The 13,514-nt window shown below is 41.8% G+C and overlaps 1 protein-coding gene across 2 annotated transcripts in view; it reads left to right on the top strand.

Moving 5' to 3' along the window:
• Positions 1 to 13,514, top strand: part of gapvd1 (GTPase activating protein and VPS9 domains 1) — a 41,029-nt gene that overhangs the window by 13,814 nt on the left and 13,701 nt on the right. The window contains exons 2-13 of one of the 2 annotated variants that reach the window (XM_088994624.1): positions 3,662 to 3,881; positions 4,022 to 4,289; positions 4,383 to 4,955; positions 5,036 to 5,119; positions 5,217 to 5,351; positions 6,393 to 6,579; positions 7,154 to 7,234; positions 9,854 to 10,011; positions 10,205 to 10,334; positions 10,501 to 10,626; positions 10,821 to 10,994; positions 13,371 to 13,508. In XM_088994624.1, the coding sequence (XP_088850750.1) occupies positions 3,691 to 3,881; positions 4,022 to 4,289; positions 4,383 to 4,955; positions 5,036 to 5,119; positions 5,217 to 5,351; positions 6,393 to 6,579; positions 7,154 to 7,234; positions 9,854 to 10,011; positions 10,205 to 10,334; positions 10,501 to 10,626; positions 10,821 to 10,994; positions 13,371 to 13,508 (2,245 nt within the window). In that variant the 5' untranslated portion in view covers positions 3,662 to 3,690. The remainder of the gene's footprint in view (positions 1 to 3,661; positions 3,882 to 4,021; positions 4,290 to 4,382; positions 4,956 to 5,035; positions 5,120 to 5,216; positions 5,352 to 6,392; positions 6,580 to 7,153; positions 7,235 to 9,853; positions 10,012 to 10,204; positions 10,335 to 10,500; positions 10,627 to 10,820; positions 10,995 to 13,370; positions 13,509 to 13,514) is intronic. The other variant, XM_088994625.1, reaches the window with a different exon arrangement.

Raw genomic sequence — 13,514 nt, 5'->3', positions numbered from 1 at the left:
AAGTCACTTTATTTACATTTGTGATGGTCATTGATGGCTCTTAATTGACACCTGTTGCTTTCTGACTTGTAAGGTCTTACGAAACTGAGGCATCACATTATCATTCATTATGTTGATGATTCTTATAGCCTTTTCTGAATGGAACTGTTCAATAAAAGCCTGCACATCAACTGTTGAATGGCCTGCTTCTGCTTGTCCTCTTGAAGGCAAATCAAATCAAATTCTCTGTGTTGATGACCTCATTATGGTCAGCAACAAGCTCCTCGATGTCATCTGCATTCACTTCGAGTCCCGTAGGTGCTGGCAGAGATTTTATGACAACAAAAGGCGCGAGTCCGATGATTCCACGGACGCGGAATCAAACGCGACAAAAGAAGGCGGGCGGGGTGAATAAAATGGCACACTCGCGTCTAACAATCACCTCGTGCAAAGCAAACACTTGGGGCACAAGCAAACATTTGGAGCACAAGACGTAGCGATGCACTTTCATCGTAATCATGTCACTGGTGAGGTGACAGTGACTCATTGAAATGAAATGAAATTGCAGAACGACAATGAAATGAAGTGTCGCGAACTTAGGCCACGCCCGAGCTGTCAACTCGCAGGTGACAATTTAGCGTGACTATTGACACGCTGTTCCGGTGTGTGTGAAAACACTAGCTCTGATTGGCTTACCATGACACATGACTCTACCGTTTAGCCAATCACAATCACTTCTATCGCAACTTGACAGAGGGGTGCGTTCAAGTGTAGCAACACAAAAACGTTGGGAAGTGTTTGTCACCGCTCATTCAGTTAGACAATGCTTTCCAAACAGCCTTCTTAAGTCTTAAGAAGTCGTGCGCTATTCTCGAACCTGAACGCACCCCAAGTCTTGGATGACAAATAAACAGAGCAGAGTAGACGTGTACGGCTGGTAGTTTCTTCAATTTATTCATAGTAACGCACCACATTTAAACTGAGGCTGATCACGAGCCTGTGGTGTTTATTTTCCGGTCCCATAATAGTAAAATTATCAGCAAAAAGCTCCTAATAGGCGATCGACATGTGCATTCAATGAGAAGGGGTATGGAAAGTAGCGCCGCGCTGTTTGGTCGTGCTTCTGCCGAAGATCACTTTCGCCAGATCCGAAGGTCGTGTGCTTGATGGACCGGCCGTGGTGGGTGTGTATTATGAAAATACGTCTGTGTAAGCGCTCAGTCGTACAGGAGTGGTCCATCAATGAGAAGGTTTCTTCAGCCGTCATCTGTACAAAAGTGAAAGTATTATGTATTATGAAAATAGTACATATTATAAGGCTTAATTTTCATAAATTTGACATTCGTATGATGAAAAGTTCATATTATAAGGCGTTCGTAAGTTGAGGTCTCACTGTATGTATTTAGATTTATCGGCGAGCCATATGCAATCATCAAAAGAGCCATCTATGGCTCGCGAGACCCCTGTCGTATACTATGCTGTCGTGTAAACCTCGCGTTGGCCATTTTGAATGCATCTCGACTTAGGACAGTTTTGTCAGAACGGAACCCAGTCGTAAGTCGGATGTTACCTGTATTTTTATTTACTGCACCTGACATCAGCATTTACATTTCTGTTGCTGTCAATACCATTCATTGATTGAATCCAGCAAAACTACTTGGACGACACTGTTCTCTGCACTGCATTACAAAGGAGATACAGTGGGGCCTCGGTTTACGAACACCTTGCCTTACGAAATTTTCGGTTTATGAACGTTAAATTTATGAAAATTAAACCTTGGATTAAGCACTACTTTTCGGGATACACACCGAGCGCCGCCCCACCACGGCTGGCGGAGTAATCTTCGGCGGAAGAACACCAAAGCACAATCGAACAGCGCCCCGGCTGGCCTACCTTTCCATACCCCCTTTCTATGAGTGCACACGTCGATCGTCTTCAACGATACTTTTGCTGTTATGGGACCGAAAAAGACCCCACCACAGGCTCGTGTTCAGCCGAAAAAGACACAAAAGAGAATTACAGTCGAGGAGAAGGAGGAGATCATTGAGAAACGCGAACGAGGTGTGCGTTTGTGGCGTCACAGGTGCACACCGCGGCTTTCTAGTTAATCTCAGCCTGACACATTTCCCACACTTGGAAATAGTATAAAGGCGCAGCCGTCGTGGGCCAGAAGATCAGAATCATCTCGGACTCAGACACACACGCAATTCCCAGAGACCTGCTCAGCATCGGATGGAGTTTCATAGTACGACTTGCTCGACTCCACGCCACGATCAAGCTCTACGAGACATTTGTGTATCACTTCCCTGAGAGTAACTTTCTACTACCATTCTACAAATAAAGAGCCTGGTACCGTTATGCTAAGTCCACCATTACCACCATCCTTCGCAACAAAGCTTTACACAAAGGCTTTATTCACACGATGATTTCACGTGACTAATAACACCAAAACTTGTCACGTGCGAGTTGACAGCTGGGGCTGGGCCGCAAAATAAAATGACACGGGGGTGCAAAAGCTCGCGATCCCGGAAAGCAACAAACTTACGCGATCGCGGCTAACAATCGCCTCTGGCGAAGCAAACTCTTGTGCTGGCAAGTCCAAGACACTGGCGAGGCGCAATCCCCTAATCACTGACACTGGGAAATTTAAATGAGTCGCTGTCACCTCACCAGTGACATGATTACGACGACTCGCGCCTCGCCAGTGTCTTGGACTTGCCAGCACAAGAGTTTGCTTCGCCTGAGGTGATTGTTAGCCGCGATCGCGTGAGTTTGTTGCTTTCCGGGATCGCGAGCTTTTGCACCCCCGTGTGCCATTTTATTTTGCCTAGCTTGATAGGCTGGACGGATCGCCCCCGCCCGCCTTCCTTTGTCGCGTTATTACGGGTCTGTGGAATAATCGGACTCGTGCCTTTTGTTGGAATAAAATCTCTGCCAGCACCTACGGGACTCGAAGTGGATGCAGATGACATTGAGGAGCTTGTTGCTGACCATCACGAGGTCCTCAACACAGAGGATTTGATTTGCCTTCAAGAGGACAAGCAGAAGCAAGCTATTCAGGAGTTGCCATCTGAGGGCGAGGAGGAGGAGGAAATGGCTGCAGCATCAAGTGAGAGCAAGTGGAATGATGTGTGCAGGCTTTTATTGTACAATTCCATCCAGAAAAGTCTGTGGCTATGAGAATCATCAACATGATGAATGATAATGTGATGCCTCAGTTTCGTAAGACCTTAAAAGTCAGAAAGCAACCGGTGTCAATTAAGAGCCATCAACGACCATCACAAATGTAAATAAAGTGACTTTATTATACAGTGCAGTGTATTTCTTTCATTACAATACAATAGCAAATTTATTATACATAGAATAAGGTATATTGTGTGTAGTTTTAAGGCTTATTTAGTTGAAAATTATTTTTTTATGGAGACCCAGGAATGGATTATTCTCATTTTAATGGTTACCTATGGGAAATTAAGTTTTGGGATACACACTTTTTGCCTTACACTGTCTGGGAAACAATTAAGTTTGTAAGCCAAGGCCCCACTGTACAGTCGATTGGTTGCCTTGTGCCATATACTGAAGTGCTGTCTGTGATTTCTCTCCCATTCTTTGCAATCAATGTTACGACTGTCAACATAGCCTTTTGAATTATTTTCTTTATTAATGGACTTGTGTCTCTGTTCAGTGCATTAGCGCCTTGCCTCAAAGCCTCTGATGAAGATGGTGAAGCCAGACATTCATACTCTGGCCCACCACCTGAAGCAGGAGCGACTTTATGTGGCATCGGAGAAGCAGCTGATCCAGCGACTCAACTGCGATGTCCTTAAGACAGCTGAGAGGCTATACAGGACTGCATGGATTGCCAAGCAACAGCGGATCAACCTTGATCGGCTCATCATCACCAGGTCAGATGATAATTTAGAATGTTGGGTGGTTTCGAGAAACATGACAAAGTATTGACCATTTCACTTTGTGCGTTAGTTTTTGAAGGGATTGGAAGATGGTTCTTAACTTGAAATCTTGTCTTTTTCTCTGCGTTGTTAAGTGTGGAAGCCTCACCAGCTGAATGTTGCCAACATGCCAAAACGCTGGAAGACACGCAGTTTGTTGATGGCTACAAAACTCTTGGCTTCAATGAGACCATCTACGGTGAATTCCTTGCCAGGTTAAGGGAGAACCCTAGACTTGTGGCATCATGCTTAGTGGCAGGGGAAAGGCTGAACCAGGAGCACACTCAGGGGGTCATCCACACCGTCTTCACCTCACTTTATGGCAACTGTATCATGCAGGAAGATGAGAGCTACTTATTACAGGTTTGGCCTGCACGTTGCCTCACTTTGTAACCAGATTAGGCTTAACACGGAGATAAAATAGCATTGTCTGCCTTCACCCTTGACGACTCCTAGGTGTTGCGGTACCTCGTAGAGTTTGAGCTAAAGGAAAGCGACAACCCACGACGGCTATTGCGGCGAGGCACATGTGCCTTCAGCATCCTTTTTAAGCTCTTCTCTGAGGGCTTGTACTCAGCCAAACTCTTCCTGACCGCCACCCTCCATGAACCCATAATGCAGTTATTAGTGGAAGATGAGGACCACCTGGAGACAGACCCAGCCAAAGTGACTGAGCGGCTGACTCGAGTCCAGCAGGAGCGCTTTGGAGAGAAGGGATCTGATAGCTACAGACAAAGAGTACATGCAGCTGTTGAGACCAATGAGGCAAAGCTAGTTGCTCTGGTCAACAAATTTATTGGTTATTTGAAGCAGAACACCTACTGCTTTCCCCATAGCCTACGATGGATTGTGTCGCAAATGTACAAGACTATGTCATGTGTGGAAGGTCTAGAGGTGGGTGAGGTGCGTACCATGTGCACCGACCTGCTGCTGACCTGCTTTATCTGTCCAGCAATTGTTAACCCGGAACAGTATGGTATAATCTCAGATGCCCCCATTAATGAAGTGGCCCGTTTCAATTTAATGCAGGTAAGTGGAATGTGACATATACTTTTTACCTTTTTAACAGTCAAATTGTGATTAAATATTGATGTACCTTCTTTTTAAAGGTTGGCCAGCTTTTGCAGCAGCTGGCGATGGCTGATGACGATGCAGACCCAAGACGAAAAAGTTGTTTGTGTAAATTTGACAAAGTAAGAATTACAATTGGTTCCATACTCATTCAAACAAACCAGTATTTCTTGAAATCATTCTGAAGGAAATATTAATCTACCGTATGTATTTTTCCAGAGTTGTGTTGCTGCTTTTCTAGATGTTGTCATTGGTGGAAGAGCAGTTGAAACACCACCCATGTCCTCAATGAACCTTCTTGAAGGCCTAAGCAGGACTGCAGTCTATGTTACGCATCATCAGCTGATAGCACTGGTAAAATGTTTCATGATGCTAAAATATCATTCTCGTTCGAATTTAAGAGTTTCATTGGTTTATGCGGGAATTACGTTCCTACATTGGCAACATAACCCGAATTTGTATGTCAGAATGATTGAAATAATTAGAGTAGTTATTTGTGTGAAATACGCACACACACACACACACACACACACACACACACACACACACACACACACACACACACACACACACACACACACACACACACACACACACACACACACACACACACACACACACACACACACACACGAGTTCTGTGGGGTATCAAATTACATTTCGGCGGCTATCTGATGGATGTCTGTCCAATGTCATGTTATCTTCCAGGCTGAATTGTGCCATAAAGGAAAGTCAAAGATTTAGTTTCCTCTTTGGTTAATTTAGCCTCGAGCTTTGAATTGAAATCAGATATTGAGTATTCATGACAATTGTTTATTTTAAACTTGATTGAAAAGCTTAACCCCCCTCTCCCCCCCCCCCAAAAAAAAAAAAAAAAAAAAAAAAGAAAAAACACAACTTGGAAACACACAATCAGTTCAGGGTGCCCGACCCCCACCTTGTGCCCGAACTCAGCTGGAATAGATTCCAGAATCAATTCCCTACGACTCTAGTGGGGAAAAAGCGGATCCGAAAATATATTGAATATTCTAGAAGACGGTAGTATGTGCTTTACATGAAAGGATTTAGAGAAGTATCTGTATAAAATAGCAGAATCAAAATCAGAATCAGAAAGCCTTTAATAGTCCCACAATGGGGAAATTTGCAGTCCACAGCAGCAATTTGAAAGGGGATGGGGGTGGGGTGAAAAGATAAAAAAACAAAATATTCTAAGAATACTAAAAATATTTTGAGTTCTCCGATTTAACTTCATCTTTCTTTGTTATTCTGCATGTGTTTCTCAAATCTCAAAATATCACTTTTGTCTACAGAAGTTGTTCCGAATTTTCAAATAATGATTTTTGGTGCATGGTCAGAATTTGAAATCCTCAGGAAAGACTGTACTTTCATACATAGGTGGATTTTGTGCGTCGGGTGATGGCTGCAGATCACCTTAGGGAGGAGGAGCACATGGCCCTGGAAACTCTGTTGGCCAATGTGCCCCAAACTGGGAAGAGCAACAGTCTGGAACTTACCCCTTCCAACACCCCCCAGCTCTCACCTGCTAGTACTCCCGCTAATAAGAAGAACCGACTCCCTCTAGGTACCGACCTCCTCTGCCTGATCTGTCTTTTACAGTGAATTTATTAGCATGCTGACAATGATGCAACCACTTGTAAATTCTTCATGTGCAGGTGTGTAGGCAATTTTACACCCGCGTGTTTAAATGCCAACAAGAGGAACAATTAGAATACTGTTTGTAATGAGGAGTGAAATAAACAAGCTGGGCAGTGATGGCTAGTTAGAGGCCTGTGTTTTTATAGGAAGTTAATGAGCTCCTTCCCAGCTTGTTATAAAGATAATTAGCTTGGTCTGGATTGGGGCTCTATTACAGAATTGACAACCAATTAAATTACCAAATATAAATGAACTCAACTTTAATTGGAATGGGTGGAAAAGATGCCTCAACTTCCTTCATTAGTAATTTCAAGCCAAACGATAACACAGCGCCTTCTTAATTAGAAATGGACCACTTGCTTCTGAAATATGATTGTAATACATAACGTCTTAATACTCAAATTACTTCTAAATGGAAGTGTGACATATATTCTAAATGCTTTCTGCTACTCCCCATCTTTGTCGTTTTACCCCTTCTTGTGCTGCCAATGACTGACCAGGACAACACCTAGCCACCCTAACATCTTGGGACACTACAACCACCTCCTTGTCGGCTCATATTCCATTAGTAACCCCATTTGGTGGGTAAACTGTCAGTTGCATCAGAGCTAGAAGTTACCCATCTTCTGTTTTGACCGAGCTTTCTGTTAGACTGTGTTTTTCCAGCATCCAGCATGCATCAGTCAACGTAGGAGTTCAACCCTGGCGCTGAAACTTTGCACTGCTTTTGTACTTGTGCTTTCACCTTGCTTGCTTTACATTGCAGAACAATTTGCTCCATTAGTTACGCCAAGAGGTTTGTTCCTCGTTGTTTCATTCGGATATAGAATTTAGATTTTATACCCAAGACGTTGAAGTTGTACCACTTTTAGTTTAGTTTAGTAATTCTGAAAAATCACACAATATACTAGATTAACGTCTGGTAGTCTGCTATTTAATCAATCATTTGATGAAATACATTTGATAAAATACAGTAGAACACGAATATACCCCATTGAGCCAATCATTACTTTGGTATTTGAACTAATAATACATATTATTGGGCTTTTTTTCAAGTTTGTTTGAGAGCAATAACATCAAATACCAAAGCAATGCAGTGGAACGCATAAGGTCAAATAATTTTGAAGTTGCTGCTCAAACTCAGATGTATGTGAATTAAACACATTTTTACCATAGCATGTTCCCATAGTCCAGGGGACAGCATGACGTGACTCCCGAGTTGCATGTGGCTCTTTGGCGCTTTTTCAAAAAATATGTGAAAATTGAGAAAGGTGGTGAAGGGAAATGCATTTTTTCTTTTAATATAGTTTCTGGACAAAGACGACACAAACATTCTTAAGGATTTCCAGTGTCCAGAGTTTGTGAGGTTTTCTGAAATATTGTGAGAGATGCTCAACTCAATTTCTTACATTTTGTGTGACCAAAGAGGAATGTTTTCTCTGGGTATTTTGGTAGGTCAACAATACCCCGCTACTGTAACCCCCCACCCTCCTCCTCTTCCCCCGTCTCCCCAAAGTATAGGGATAATTGTGAACTTTTGTTATTCCGAGGCTTTGCGACCAAATTTAATACTGTTGAAGTTTTAAGTAATTGGTCAGTCATTGGTACCCTTTACAAGCCTAAGTCACTTTATCTTAGAATTAAAACCATAATAGTATTACATTTCAGGGCTGTTTTTCCTCCTGCTCATCACTGACTTTGATTTGGCCATCATTTTCAGTTTCCGTGTTCTAATTCATACACATTAAAAGTAAGACACTTAAAGACTTAGGTCAGCATGTCACATTGATTGTTATGTCTATGTATGTAAGATAATTTAGATAGTAGAAGCATACATCGCGTTTTACGTCAACTTTGGGTTAACCTACATAGTGCTGAAGCTGTCGCTTTGTAAAATAGGGAGACTCCGTATAGAATCAGGAATAATAACTACACAAATCATCGTCCTCTGCTCCCCAAGCCTCATTTTGTGCAGTAACGTTCCAAACATTATGCTTTGTTTTGTGTATGGAAGCAAATTGATGTGCATGTGCTGTTATCATTATCATGTTAAGGAACTCCGTGTTTATATCTTGAACAAGGTCCGTGCAGTCTTGAAAATGTTATTACCTCAGACCTTGTTTAAGCAGAGTTCTACATATAGATTAACTTCACATTGGTAAGTGTATGAAGATTGGCTGTTTGCTACTGTGCAAGCATTAATTTAATCAGGAAACACTGCTGTACGATATTCTACAAGTCCAACCATGGAGATGCACTTAATTACAAAAATATATTATACGTACAACACAGTGACGTGCAGTGAGGTTCATAGCTGGTGAGGCACTGACGTCATCACAGTCAGATTTACAAACATATGAACTCTACAGAGTAGCTTATTCACCATTTAATTGGCAACAATCAGCATTCTTTATATAAACCGTAACATTGAAAAAAAGAATAAAAAAATAGTATTGTGTTACCTTTACTTATAAATGAAGTTCATGCGCAGCTCCTTCTGAAGAAAGGCATTGATACCTTCTTTGTAGAAGAAAATAAGGCCAAGCAACACAAAAAAATTACTGGATGGTTGCACTTAACTTGCTAACTGTTTACTGAATCTTGCTCTCACTAATTCTATCATTCTGCAGCCGAGGAGGCGCAAGAAGAGTCTCTGTAATCACCAGCGCCCCCTGTCATGAGGCAGGAGAACAGTGTGCCTCACCTATGGACACAGTTTTGATAAAAATAAATTAAACACTGTAGTACAGTGTTTATAATGTAAAGTGACTGTCCATTATATACACCAGCTAAACTGTAGAAATTTAGTTCATATACTAAAAGTGTTTGAACACTTTAATCGCGATATGCAGAGGGACAGCAATGCGTTCTCACTGGAGAGCAACCCAGCACACTTAGTATGGTCATTGCGCAATTCATGGTGAGGCTCAGCTGGCTGCTGCCTCACCGCTCATCTGCACTTAGTATTTGAACGGTAAATGTGAAAATTCAGCGATTTTGAAAAAAAATCCAAAAATGGTGGGGTTAAATGGAAAATAACTTTAAAGTACAAATCACTAAATAAATATAACTTTAATTTATTTTTTCATTTGATATTTCTATGATGACAAGTGAGGCACAGCCTCCCCTGACTGCACGTCACTGGTACAACATAAATGTCTTTGAATGATTAGCTAATTTTGGCATTGCCCTCCAAACAGCAGCTGCTCGGAGCCGTAGCCGTACCAACATAGCCCAGGAGGGGGAAGCAGAGACTAGCTCCCAAGACTCGTTGCAAGATCTGATGCCAGAAGAGGTGCTCGTAATATCGTTTGGAAATGGTCCTCAGACTATCCCTGGAATGATGTCAGAGAATGAGGTAAAGTGCCATGAAACAATGCATTAAGCTAAAGTAGTGGTAATGAAGTTGTAAATAAATCCTGCCCTCCCCTCACTGCGTGAAAGTATAGTTATCTTGTCATCCATTTTATGATTTTAAACATCATCATCATTAATGTATCATGCACACTCTGATTTATAGTTAGTACTCTCCACTGTATTCTCCACCATAGGTTTTAAACTTGCAGATGGCTGATGCGGCACAAGGTGACAGCCATGCAGATGACACAAAGCTGCATGGTAAACCAGACAAAACGCTTCGCTTTTCACTCTGCAGTGACAACTTGGAAGGCATTTCTGAGGGTTAGTTTTCTGTCTTAAGTCACACATGGGCACATGTTTGCCAATATTCAATTCCCATCTGTGATAAAATGAACACGTTTTTTTAGTTGTTTGGTGTCATATTGGTGTTGAATCAAGACATTTCCCAAACTTGAGATGAAGTTGGTCCTTTCAATATGTTCCTCAGGCCCATCCAATCGTTCGAATTCAGTGTCGTCCCTTGATCTGGAGGGAGAATCTGTATCTGAGCTGGGAGCAGGACCCTCAGGAAGCAACGGCGTGGAGGCTCTCCAGCTTTTGGAGCATGAACAAGGTGATTGCACTATTTCCCGTTTTATAATTAATTTATTATTTATTTACTTTTATTGTCAAACAAAGGAGGGAAAAAAATCATATATTGTATTTCTAGGGGTGTTATGCTAACTCACGCCCCAAATGAAATATACTATTGTAAACTGTGTATGTCCAAAATGTGCAATCGAAATAATACCATATGGCCTCAATCAGCCACCACTCAGGACAACTTGGATGACAAACTGCGCAAGTTTGAAATCCGAGATATGATGGGCCTGACAGAGGATCGGGACATCTCTGAGACTGTCAGTGAGACTTGGAGCACTGATGTCCTTGGCAGTGATTTTGATCCCAACATGGATGAAGATCGTCTGCAGGAAATAGCAGGTATGGCCAGGCTTTTCTGATTTTTTTTTTTTAGTAATTTCTCTCTTCTTCTTTTCCTTTCGGCTTTTCCCTTCATGGGTCGCCACAGCGAATCAGTGTCCTCCATCTTCAGAGATTTGATCCGCATGTTTGTTTTGGCCAAGCTTTTACATCAGATGCCCTTCCTGGTACAACCCTCTGTATTGAAAGGCGCTTAGAAATGAAATGGATTATTATTATTTATCCGGGCTTGGGACCGGCACAAGAAGACACTGGCTTGTGTCCCCTTGTGGCTTTAGAACAAGCAACTCTATGAACTTAATATAGATGAAGATTCTTGATAAAAGGCTCCCAAACACAAAATGGTCATCGGCATAGCAACATTCAAACAAAGCAAAACTATACTCACCATTTAGTAACACAAATGTGTTGTGAAAACCTATTTGCCATCTTCTCAAATACTTACATTTTTTATGGTGCCCATGACCTATTTTTTCACAGCTACTTGCCCCTGAATGCCCACTCTACTTATAGTAAAAATACTACATTTATTTTGTCCATATGAGTGCAGCTCTATCTTCAGGAAAATGTCTTCACCTGTGGCACATTTGTGAAATGACACCATGAGGTTTTTTGAACATGGAGATCTTCCACAATATTCTTTGGAGATCTGCAGGGGTGAAAAAAACTACAAATAAAACTGTATTGCGTGCCATGATAAGCTAAGACAGTGAGTGGGCAAACAGTTGATTGTATTTCATTCTGCATGCACATTTGAGTATTTTATTTATTTTTTCAGATAGGAACATTGTACAAAGTGCATAATCTCTGGAATTTCAGTTACGCATTCTCAGATGTCAAAACCTATCACTAAGATTGAACAGTTTGAACATTGGATATATTGTATTTTTTGTGTATTCATATGCATTTAGTTGAAGAGGATTTTTTATTCTTAACACAATGTCCCAACTTCATTGGAGTTTGCGTTGGCCATGATCACATTTTACATTGTTGCAATTTTATCAAGATATGGAATCATCTCTTACATTATTCCTTAAATGTTCTCAGTACTCATTCAAATTATGTCATGGATTTTAGCTTGCACTATTTCATGATATATGGTATTCATCTACCAATGCCTGAGTGCTTCTGTGACCAAGCTCTCTCTCTCTCTCTCTCTCTCTCTCTCTCTCTCTCTCTCTCTCTCTCTCTCTCTCTCTCTCTCTCTCTCTCTCTCTCTCTCTCTCTCTCTCTCTCTCTCTCTCTCTCTCTCTCTCTCTCTCTCTCTCTCTCTCTCTCTCTCTCTCTCTCTCTCTCTCTCTCTGACATTCATTTGGTCCCTGCAGTCTTATTGACCTTGGTTCCTTCTCATTTGCATGCACCATTTTTCATTCTTCGGAATATGGCGTTGGGGGACTTTTCCGTCATTAAGTGAATTTACAGCGATTTCCTTATGTGTTTTCTCCAAGGGATCGGGTTATGAGATGCACATTAAATATCCATTAATACCTCATTATCCCACTGATAAGATTACCATGATAATGAGGCAGAAATTCTAATTGTTTCGCTTTTTGTTGTGCCAGTCATTTAATCATCCACTGAAAGACAAGCACTCTTGAACATTGTAAACATGGACAGTGGGATAGAACTCTCCCATCAGAACACAGTGGTGATGTGCTTGCTTGTGGTGCATTTGTTTGGAAGCGTGATGGAACTGCACGAGCGGTTATCACTGGACAATGTCTTCAGCCGAACACACTGACCCCCACTTGTTACTTCCCACTCCTCTCCATTCTTCCGCCTGGTTAATTTGTGTTCTCCCGGATCGAATGGGACAGTATGCAGGTGACTCAGCTCTAGATTTGTTGATGAAATGTAAGTGTAATGCAACAGCTCAAAGTTGAGACCTGGAAGGCCAGGGCAGGTGATATCTACCCAATTACCACTAACCTTAGTGCTGTGGGTATAATCCTGCTGTTTCAAGGATAACATGGACAGCATAATGCCGATGGGGATCTCAATGCATTTTCTTCGCTCATAATATGTTCTTGGTGAGGGTTTGTGTCTACTGTCTATCTTTGAACCTTTGTTTCCTTTTGTGTCGTCGATGGTCTCCTTCCATTGATTACTATTGTTTTTCAGTTTGCAAAAATCTTATGGGAATTTCCACTTCTGTTTTAAGTTAAATCTGGGGGAAAAATATGTTGACATTTTCACCTTGTTTTGTTCTTAAGCCTTGTCCATAACTACATTCATTTCAATAAAATATCATAAAAGTGCTGATGATTAAAACTCAACAATAACCTTTCCAAACTTAAATATGAAAAACATGGCCCTGACGATAAAGGTGACTTTAGGTACAGAAGGAGGTTCAGTCTATTTTCTCTTTGTTCTCAGGGGCAGCTGCCGAGAACATGCTCGGCAGCCTGCTGTGCCTTCCAGGATCCGGCTCAGTCTTGTTGGACCCCTACGGCTCCACAATCTCAGAGACCACCAGCGAGGCATGGAGTGTGGAGGTCCTGCCAAGTGATTCAGGTGTGG

This window comes from Hippocampus bargibanti, linkage group LG04 (genome assembly GCF_051943395.1).
Source record: "Hippocampus bargibanti isolate YZ-2025 linkage group LG04, ASM5194339v1, whole genome shotgun sequence".
Taxonomy (NCBI): domain Eukaryota; kingdom Metazoa; phylum Chordata; class Actinopteri; order Syngnathiformes; family Syngnathidae; genus Hippocampus; species Hippocampus bargibanti.
Note: the sequence above shows the minus strand (reverse complement) of the source record. Positions and strands in the feature narration are given on the sequence as shown.